Below are 10,507 nucleotides of genomic sequence, written 5' to 3'. Positions count from 1 at the left end.
TTATTTCTTTCATCACATTCCCAGTGGGTCAGAAGTTTACATACACTCAATTAGTATTTGGTAGCATTGCCTTTAAATTGTTGAACTTGGGTCAAACGTTTTAGGTAGCCTTTCACAAGATTCCCACAATAATTTGGGTGAATTTTGGCCCATTCCTCCTGACAGAGCTGGTGTAACTGAGTCAGGTTTGTAGGCCTCCTTGCTCGCACACACTTTTTCAGTTCTGCCCACACATGTTCTGTACGATGAGGTCAGGGCTTTGTCCAATACCTTGACTTTGTTGGCCATTTTGCCACAACTTTGGAAGTATGCTTGGGGTCATTGTCCATTTTGAAGACCCATTTGCGAGCAAGCTTTAACGTCCTGCCTGATGTCTTGAGATTTTGCTTCAACATATATAATTGCCCTTCCTCATGATGCTATCTATTTTGTGAAATGCACCCGTCCCTCCTGCAGCAAAGCACCCCCACAACATGATGCTGCCACTCCCATGCTTCACGGTTGGGATTGTTTTCTTCGGCTTGCAAGCTTCCCCCTTTTTCCTCCAAACGTAACGATGGTCATTATGGCCAAACAGTTCTATTTTTGTTTCATCAGACCAGAGGACATTTCTCCAAAAGTATGATCTTTGTCCCCCATGTGCAGTTGCAAACAGTAGTCTGGCTTTTTTTATGGCGGTTTTGGAGCAGTGGCATCTTCTTTGCTGAGCGGCCTTTCAGGTTATGTCGATATAGGACTCGTTTTACTGTGGACATAGATACTTTTGTACCTGTTTCCTCCAGGATCTTCACAAGGTCCTTTGATGTTGTTTTGGGATTGATTTGCACCTTTCGCACCAAAGTACGTTCATCTCTAGGAGACAGAACGGGTCTCCTTCCTGAGCAGTATAACGGCTGTGTGGTCCCATGGTGTTTATACTTGCATACTATTGTTTGTACAGATGATCGTTGTACCTTCAGGTGTTTGGAGATTTCTCCTAAGGATGAACCAGACTTGTGGAGGTCTACAATTTTTTTCTCAGGTCTTGGCTGATTTCTTTTGATTTTCCCACAATGTCAAGAAAAGATGCACTGAGTTTTGAAGGTCAGCCTTAAAATGCATCCACAGGTACACCTCCAATTGACTCAAATTATGTCAATTAGCCCATCAGAAGCTTCCTAAAGCTATGACATCACTTTCTGGAATTTTCCAAGCTGTTTTAAGGCTCAGTCAACTTAGTGTATGTAAACGTATGACCCACTGGAATTGACAGTGAATTATAAGTGAAATAATCTGTAAACAATTGTTTCATACTTGTGTCATGCACAAAGTAGATGTCCTAACCAACTTACCAAAACTATAGTTTGTTAACAAGAAATTTGTGGAGTGGTTGATAAACGAGTTTTGATGACTCCAACCTAAGCGTATGTAAACTTCCGACATCAACTGTATACTTTGCGTTACCTCTTATTAAATCAAGCCACAAGATCATTTTATCATTTAAAACTAAATGTTTAATCAAAGATTAGTCAAGATGGGAAATAAATAAAAATGGTTATGTGCAAGATTGTAATAAGCCACCACCTTTATGTACATGGGCAGGCTGCTAGGAATCATCTTAGTTCTACCCATAGCACTGAGATAAATCAAACTCCCTGTGTGGGAATTTAAAGCGATTTCCTTTGGAATGACAACATAGAAGTAGTATCTATTGAATAATTCATTCAACATGTTAACATTTAAGAGATCAATAAATAATTAAAAAGGCAATGGCTGCAAGCAGACTCCTCTGAAATAATGTATACTCTTCTACAGAGTTGAAAAATGTTTACCACCTCTTCCAAAGTCTAAACCCAATATAAGATGTCCAACAAAAACTTATTTGGCTGATGACTTTCCTATTGTCTAAAACAAGAGCAGCATTGAGCAATGCCCAACATACTTCAAATAAGTAAATTAGAAGCCTTGACATTTTACAACTGAAACACTGCTTAACAAACCAGTTCATGACAGTTTGTTCCAGTACTATATAATGTTGCCTCTGGAAATGTCCAGGACGTACATTACCTAAAAGTATGAGCACTTTAAGAGTGACGTGGAGCTACTGTGACAGAAAACAACACATGACAAGAAATAAACCACGACAATGTTTAGTCTCAGGTAATTATCCATCTTATTTGGATGGGATAGCTAATAGCTACACTTCATTATCTACCTGGTGCTATTCTACACAGGATTTTGCCAGTAGTTTATCTTTGGGGTCTGGGCCAGGACCCTAATTGCTTGACAACACAGAGATTAATAGATAGACAGGAAACACTCATTTAAAGGGTTCAATGCCTGTGATTAAAGGATGAGACCAGCCAGAGAGAAAAATGGAAAGTTATTCAGGAATGTGACATGGGAAAAAAATATATATATATATATAGCGGTAAACTTCCAGGTGTGTTCTGATGGATTGGCAGGGGGAAGGATTAGCGAAGGTCGCTCTCATCATCCTGTATTTGTTTCTTGATCCGAAGTAACATAGTGGTGTTCCACTGATCCAATCTTGAGATGGAGTCAAAGTCTTTCACCTGTTAGAGAAGGAGAACTGGTTTAATAGACAAACATAATTTAAAGATGAAATTCTGTCATCATGGAATGGCACGAGAAAAACCTACCGCATCAGTGAATGCATCCACATCATGTTCCTCATATGCATCCAGAAGTTTCTGTTAAAATTACAGCAGAAGACATTTCATTGTATACCGTCACAATACGTATCCCTCATTAAATGTGTCATGTTTGCTTTTATATCCACTCAGATTTAAAGCCATTAAAAGAGAAAATAAAGCAGAAATACAAAACACAAACATAGTGACCCATGATTTGATAATAGAACTACCTTAACCAGTTTGCATTCTCTAGCGTCTGAGAAGGCTGGGAACATTTCCTCATATCTCTGTACAGACAGCTGACGGGAGACAACAGATCAGAGCAAAGTCAAAACTACTACACAGAGGCAAAGTGTTGATGTGTAGGTATGAGGAAAATAAAGACTCACCCTTGCATTAAGCATGTCCACACAGAAGTGACAAAGAGCTGCTTTGAAGAAGTGGTCTTTAGCGCCATACTTCAACAGGACGCTGTCCATTGCATATGTTCCGATCTAAGCATCACACGAAACAAACTCGTAAAAAAGGTAATTGGGAAAGCCCACTATAGCAGTTAATACACATGCATGGTTAAATACACACCTGTTCATAAATTTCAATGGCTTTTTGGTACTGTTCCAGTTGGGCAGCATAGGTGGCTACTTTCAAAAGGCACTTATTTGCAGCACTACAATTAGATTGGCAGGAAAATAATCAGTTCAAAAGACACACAACACTAAAAGAAATGTATCAAAAGTGGGATGGAATAGACCAATAAAACCATAAGAGATTATGCCAAAACATTGAAACACCTGTTTGACTCCTCCCCTTTGTAGTAATCTGCTGCCTGTTCATAGTGAGCAATGGCCTGTGGATTAAAGATGCACATGTACTAGTCATGGCCTCTTATTAATAAAGGCTGAAATATGTGAAAGATCTAAAAAAAAAAAAAAAATGTTTTAAGTACATTACAGGATACAACACTCTATAAGGCTCTGGTAACTGACCTTATCGACGTCTAACAGCTCACTCTCGTAGATCTCAGCAATAGATATGTGGTGTTTGGCTGCAATGGTGAAACGGCCCTGCAGACCAGAAGAGGTGAAATTATAATCAACACCATACAGCTAGTGCTCCTGAACACTAGGCACAATTTTACTGTGTAGTAAATGCAGAAATACTCCTAGCTTCTCACCATGTCTGTGTAAATTTCAATGGCTTGGTTCAGGCAGTTGATGGCCTCTGGAGATAAAAAAAAGTACATTCAAATAGAATCGAAGTCAAACAGGAATCACTGTTTACCTTGGATCTTCAGTGTAGGATTCTAATAGGGCAGTGGTCACCAACCGGTCGATCGCCAAACATTGCAGTAGAAAACCCAACGATAAAGCCTTGTGTTCCTATTTTTTTTTTATTAGTCTTGGGCTGTTGGTGGTAGGTGCAGCCAATTCAGCTGCCCTGCGCGCCAGGTAAGCAAACTTGCCATTTCATGTATCTGAAGGTACAAACTCTGCCTTCCCGGTGGGCATGGAGAGGAAATCAAGTGCACTATGCCACCCATGGCCAATCAGATTGCTCAGATGACTGAGTCTGCAGTAACGTAGCAGGCAAAAGAAATCTATCACAAAATTTATACTGAGATTTCAAAACGTTTAAAACCATGACTAGAGAGACAAGAGCTGCTGTTTTTATTATTTGAGTTAATGTTTAAGTTCTCACTCAGCACTGTCAACACTTTTATATGCCATAAAATGCACATTCTTTCTATTTCCACTCAGCATTACAACAGGCACTGCAGCAGTAATGAATGAGTAGGAAAGTGTATCTATAGGCTTGTGTTGTTATTATTAGCGACTTGGGTGTTTTTTAAATTCAAGGAATATTTCACTTTCTCTGTTCATATGAGTAACATGTATTTGTGCATAGGGCAGAGTTTCGGCATCAGCTGGAAGACTGTCCCTTTTTGGTCAGTGGAGGAAAGGGAGAGCGGAGGGATGTTGAGAGACGGACCCTCAGTCTACTGCTCTCTCCCTCCACTGAGACTGACCATCAGATGCAGACACCATCAGCCCAGTAAAAGTATTTAAATGTATGCTCACTCAGCTGTGCCTCACATGTAATACAACAATATATCTATTACTGGTGTGATCATATAGCATACCTCAAATATTGAAATATAATTGTTTTAAATGTCACAAACAACAATGCATTGGCAGGTAAATTAAAGCAAAGCCAGTATGTGGTGATAATGTATTGGGCTTACTGCAAACCTCATTGCTACAGTACTGTTTTTAATTGGTTATTGTTGCATATAGGCTTACATTTTTTAAACTCATGTTAATTAAAAATCAGAGTGGTAGATTGCAGCATGCATTTTGACTCAGAAAGTGATATTGACCAAAAGGTTGGTGACCACTGTAATAGGGCATACACAGTGGCACAAATTATTCAACAATTGAGGATATAATACAATTTATATGTAATGTCTGTTCCATAAACCCAACTATAATTTTGATAATGCAATTGTAATCACTTTAGTAAAATGGGATGTACCTTGTGGGTCTGCTTTTTTGAAAGCATTGCCTGCATTAAGTAAGTTGATGGCTCCATCAAGTTTGTTGTCCATCTGCAGATGGAGGTGTGCTGCTTGGGAGAATGCGTTACCAGCAGCTGGAACAAAATGTGAACCAATATTAGGTTGGTTACATCCAACATAATCCCTCTCGTTCTAAATGTCCATTATAAAACTCGAACCAAATCTTACCACTCCAATTTTTGGCCATTTTGAACATGTTTGCTGCCCTCACATACATGTCACACGCTTCCTCATATTTCCGGGATGAACCTCTGTTGAAATACACAGATAATGCTGTTTAGACCTTACGAATACTACATATCAATACTAAACATGTTTGGCATGGCAATGAACGAACAAGAAACACATTTTATATAGCCAGGCTAGATGAGAAGGGAATATCTGACTGAATACTCCCTGTGGCTCACAATTTGGTGTAGCATAGATAGCTAATCAACGTTGTCACCGTATATATAATTATTCTTAGGTGAGTACTTCCGTAGGTCCATACTTTGATGTTAAAATACATATGGGATGGTGATCTGAATTAGTCGTAGCTAGCTAATACAAATCAAATAAGCTAACTAGGATAGCTGAACTTATTTGGCACATACCCGAACAAAGCACCAAATCCTCGTGAGGTTTTCATCTTTTTATCAGCCTCAGCGATGAGAGCCAAAGCCTCCTTCTCTTTCCCAGAATTATCCATATTTTTAAAACAATTTATTCTTCGTTAGCTCTGGAAATTGTACGTGGTACTAAATGCAGACCACAGTAAGCTCTGTATGTACATTTAGCCACGCGTCACATCCGTTGTTATTATACCGTCACGTCACACTGAAGCCGGAAGTACAAACAGGTGATTTGTCATAAAAACACGTGATGGTAGGCAACACTGGGTGTTTCGTTTGTTGCAAATTGCTTCCGTTTACCACAAACGGAAACCACAAACGACAGTTTCTATTGGACAACTCCCATTTCGTACCATTTGTTTCGTAAACCGTTTCCATAATGAATACGCTCCTGCTGTGATACGTTGTTGTAGGAAGAATATTTCTGGATACATTTGTGTCATTGCGCCTATCACCGAAATATTACTACAAACAATGGATGACTATCAACCCACTCAGTTGAAGTTTACATAGACGTTTTGGCTTTAAATTGGATGCTAAAAAAAGCACAGTCTACTGTTCTCATTGTGAGCAAAGCTTTTCCTACCATCACAGCAATATACGCTTGCAATACCATTTGCGGGGAAAAAAACACAGGTATTTTAGGATATCATATATGCGTTCATTTGGGCAAAATTGTATTTGGTTATTTGACGGTTTCTCGTTTTTAAGAGCTTATCTGGAGCGCATGAACGTTTGACTATATCCCAAAGTATTTCATATTTTACGGGTCAAATGTCTCCAGCTGGTGATAGATAAACAACGGTCGCCGTAATTTTATGAAGGTATTCACGTGGGGTTCTTATATTTGTGTGAATGCTTTATTTTTCATATTCAAATTATTCTGGACTCTAGATAATTAGTGGCTGGTTGGACATAATTGTTTATCTCAGGTGATCAACGGTCCCTAGTCTGAATTGAGACAGCCCAGGAGTTTAGGAACCTCAAACTCCTTGGCGGTGAAAATATTTCAGTCAGGAGAACATTATTCTGTTCGTTATTCTGTTTTGATATATATAGAAAGGAAAATCTCAATGCATGCTTAAAATGATGGTATATCCCAGCGACTCCTGTGGCGGGCCGGGCGCATTGGGCGCTAAACAAGGTAGCCAGGTGCACGGTGTTTTCCGGGTTGGAGGCGCGCTGTGTTAAGAAGCTGTGCGGCTTGGTTGGGTTGTGTTTCGGAGGACACATGGCTTTCGACCTTCGTCTCTCCCGTGCCCGTACGGGAGTGGTAGCGATGAGACAAGATAGTAATTACTAACAATTGGATACCACGAAATTGGGGAGAGAAGGGGGGTAAAAATAAAATTAAAAAATGATGGTGTATCATCATCTTACAATTGGTGCATGTTTGCTGTGCCCGTTTGAATGAGGTGTTGTTATTACTGTGTAGTAGGCTACTGATCGAGTTATATGGCAATTATTTGTACATCTTAATATTTGGAAGCTATGTAACAAAACACAATTTAACCGAACACTGAACAAAAATGTTTTTTTTTATATACCATTCCAGTGATTTCCGACAACTCTAACATGGATTTCCGAGGGTACCCCCTGTCCAGCAGTCTGGCCCCAAATTTGAGGAGAAGGGGCGAACGGGGAGCAACAGGACTGGTTCTGGATAGGCGCAAGTCAACCGTTTGGAATTACTACATCCAGCTTAATGAGATGTATGTTGAGTGTAATATATGCAAGAGGCAGTTGTCTTTTCACAACAGCACTACGACTATGAGGGAGCACCTCGTCCGCAAACATAATATACGCGACAACGCGCCACCTGTACTTGATAACACAGCAGTGGCCGGGGCCCCGATTCCAGCTACATCACTCCAGCCAATGGCCCAGCCCGGATTCCCCTGCAACATCTCTACTACATCTGCCACAGCCAACACATGCATGTTCCAGACAGATTTGCACATAGTTGTAAAAGAGGAGCAGCAGGATGCTGACTTATCTCCTGAACAAGGGATGGCCAAACGTGCCCGAATCACATGTGCTCCTCCCCTAGATGTAGGAGGCGGTGCCAATGCAATCCCTGTCACCAGCCAAAATGTGGAACCATCAAACTCAAATGCTGGATTACTATATAGTGAGAACAACAACTTTGGTGATACCAACCGTAGTGGTATCACCACCAAAGAATCCAATGGCAAGCGTACTGGAGTTCTGACTGACCTAATATTGGAAATGGTGTACAGGGACTTGCAGCCACTGTCTGTGGTGGAGGAGAGGGGATTTCGTCTTCTATTGAGCTACTTAGAACCACAGTACCCAGTGCCGTCTCCCTCTCAGCTTGGCAGCCTTCTTTGGCATCACTATGATGTTCTGAAACGGCACCTGCAGCAGTATCTTCAGTCTGGCCTGGCTCCACGTTGCATAACACTTTGCACTGAGTACTGGCAGTCCGTAGCAGGTTGTGCGGTGGGAGCAGGCGGTCGCCTCTTCTTCACTGTAAGTGCACATTTTGTTGACAAAGACTGGCGCTTGGCCCGTTGTGTGCTGCAGACCTGTCCCATGCCCGATATCAGGGAGAAGATTTGTGAAAGAGGGTTCATTCAATTTGGGGACACGCTGAAGGCAGTTCTCTCTGAATTCCATCTTCCCCAGAGCTCTGTTTTCTGTGTTGTACATGACACTCCCAGGATCTCAGAGGCCAGAGGGACTGAGAATATGGGAGTTCCGAAAGAAAAAGTTAATCGTACTGCTGGACCACACCAATCACCTCAGGATCTCCCAGAAGGCTGGGTAGCGTTACACTGTGCAGGGGAAGCCCTTAAACTCTGCATCCAGGACGGACTATGGATGGAACCTGTCAGACAGGCTCTTGCGGAGGCCCGCAGGATTATCTCACATTTCCAGCATGACGCACCTGCTGCCGCCGCTCTGATCCACAAGGCAGAAGCGGCGAATAAGGCAGGCGCTTGTCTAGTGCTGGATGACCCAGGGCGCTGGGCAACTGCTATCGACATGTGTGAGAGTCTGCTCGAGCTGAAGTGGGTGGTGAGCTCCGTTCTCGAGGAGCAGAAAGCTGCTCCAAATTTAGCGGACCACCAGTGGCGCCTCCTCCAGGAACTGGTGCCAGTACTTAAGACCGTGCGCATCGCTGCCTCCTTCTTGAGCGAGGACATCAATTTGTCCATCTCCGCCCTTATGCCGTGCCTGCATGGTGTATCTCGTGTCCTAGAGCAACATATCGCAGAGACCAGCTGCCCTGTGGCTCGGGGAGTAATGGAGACGTTGCGGTCAGGGATGGAGCGACAGTGGAGACTGGGTGAAGAGGAAGCCTTACTGGACAGCCCTGCCGTCCTCTCCTCATTCCTGGACCCAAGGTTTAAGGAGCTGCGCTTCCTCAGCCCACATGCACGTAGTAGGCTGCACGACAAGGTCAAGGAACTATTATCTGCTCAAGCACAAATAGAGGTGGAGGAAATGAGCAGAGAGTGTGACAAAGGAGGCGAGGATGAGGATGGCGAAGAGGGAAGGGAAAAGGAAGTGAGGAATCGGGGATTGGATCACTCACAGTCAACCATTGCTCCTCTGGATTCACCTGTGTCCTGTGAATCAAATGAAGAGGGGGACATTATTGTGCTGCAGCAACAGTTAAAGGGGCTGTCCCAGACTGCCCCGTCACAGGTCAGTGGAGAGGGACTGGGTGAAGGCTCACGCTGCAGTGCTGGAAATGGTCCCAGGAGAGTAGCAGGACTGTCTAGCCTGTTAAAAGGAGACCTGCAGCCCCCTGCTTATAGGCAAGTGAGTCATGTGCCCAAAAGCATGTACGACATACTGCTTGGAGAGGATCCCACTGAGCGAATGCCGGAGATCCACCAACAGCTGGAGAACTACATTGCAGAGCCGCTGTGCAAACGCAGCCTGTCACCTCTCCACTGGTGGCGCTCTAAGGAGCATCGCTTCCCTGCCGTGGCCAGACTTGCCCGCACATTTCTGGCTATCCCTGCTACTGCTGTGCCTGCAGACAGGGCCTTTGCTCCTAGAGAGACTACTGTTGCTCAACGCAGGGCCATTCTGGGGCCCCAGCATTTAGATCATATTCTATTCCTTCACCAGAACAGTGACTATGTGGAGAAACTGATGAGAGGGTCTACAGGGCATGAAGAGAGGGGCAGTGACAGGAATGGAGCCAAGCAGACTCTGTATCAGTCTTTAGTGTCCTATGAGAGTAAGGCTTGGGTGGGAGGGGAGAAGTTGTGATCAGTCTACATTACTTATTTTATAAAGTAAAGAACTATGTTGTGCATAGGCCTCCATTCATGCCCAATATGTATCTGACTTCAACTCACGCAAATAATGCAGCTACTGGACTCAAAGCCACACTTGTGTGGCGTCTGTATTTACATGTAAAATAGTGTCTGGCCAACATATCTACATTTGAGTTGTGATTTACATCATACATCATTGTAAAGTGCTTTCAAAAATATGTAGCCTATGTGTAAATGTGTGAGAAGTTGTAGATGTACGGTCACTCTTGCTGAATGGCAACAGAAATGCATGTTATCCTTGGTTTGCATAATGTAAAAACACTGGTTCAAATGAAAAGCTTGTACAGTAATTGCAGCATGATGTCGATTTAGAAATGAGAAAAACTGTTGTAATTAAAGGAATGGTTGAAAACAACATTGTTCAGA

At 42.6% G+C, this 10,507-nt stretch overlaps 2 protein-coding genes across 4 annotated transcripts; one reads left to right on the top strand and one right to left on the bottom strand.

Moving 5' to 3' along the window:
* Window positions 1-1,470: 1,470 nt before the first annotated feature.
* Window positions 1,471-5,999, bottom strand: LOC118390420 (alpha-soluble NSF attachment protein-like). Its single transcript, XM_035780969.1, has 11 exons — window positions 5,805-5,999; window positions 5,380-5,462; window positions 5,169-5,285; window positions 3,811-3,857; window positions 3,623-3,700; window positions 3,428-3,483; window positions 3,219-3,303; window positions 3,026-3,130; window positions 2,867-2,935; window positions 2,643-2,693; window positions 1,471-2,555 (listed from the first exon to the last, which is right to left on the bottom strand). Exons 1-11 carry the CDS (start codon window positions 5,897-5,899, stop codon window positions 2,454-2,456), a joined length of 888 nt encoding a protein of 295 aa, XP_035636862.1. The 5' UTR covers window positions 5,900-5,999; the 3' UTR covers window positions 1,471-2,453.
* Window positions 6,000-6,155: 156 nt separating this feature from the next.
* On the top strand, window positions 6,156-10,496 carry LOC118390418 (E3 SUMO-protein ligase ZBED1-like). Of its 3 annotated transcripts, none has more exons than XM_035780967.2 (2): window positions 6,156-6,388; window positions 7,378-10,496. In XM_035780967.2, exon 2 carries the CDS (start codon window positions 7,398-7,400, stop codon window positions 10,071-10,073), a length of 2,676 nt encoding a protein of 891 aa, XP_035636860.1. In that variant the 5' UTR covers window positions 6,156-6,388; window positions 7,378-7,397; the 3' UTR covers window positions 10,074-10,496. The 3 variants fall into 3 exon arrangements, with proteins under 3 accessions (XP_035636860.1, XP_035636859.1, XP_035636861.1); XM_035780966.2 differs by having other exon boundaries at window positions 6,156-6,458; XM_035780968.1 differs by lacking the exon at window positions 6,156-6,388 and adding an exon at window positions 6,468-6,646.
* Window positions 10,497-10,507: the final 11 nt, after the last annotated feature.

This window comes from Oncorhynchus keta, chromosome 11 (genome assembly GCF_023373465.1).
Source record: "Oncorhynchus keta strain PuntledgeMale-10-30-2019 chromosome 11, Oket_V2, whole genome shotgun sequence".
Taxonomy (NCBI): domain Eukaryota; kingdom Metazoa; phylum Chordata; class Actinopteri; order Salmoniformes; family Salmonidae; genus Oncorhynchus; species Oncorhynchus keta.
This window is presented reverse-complemented; position numbering and strand designations above follow the sequence as displayed.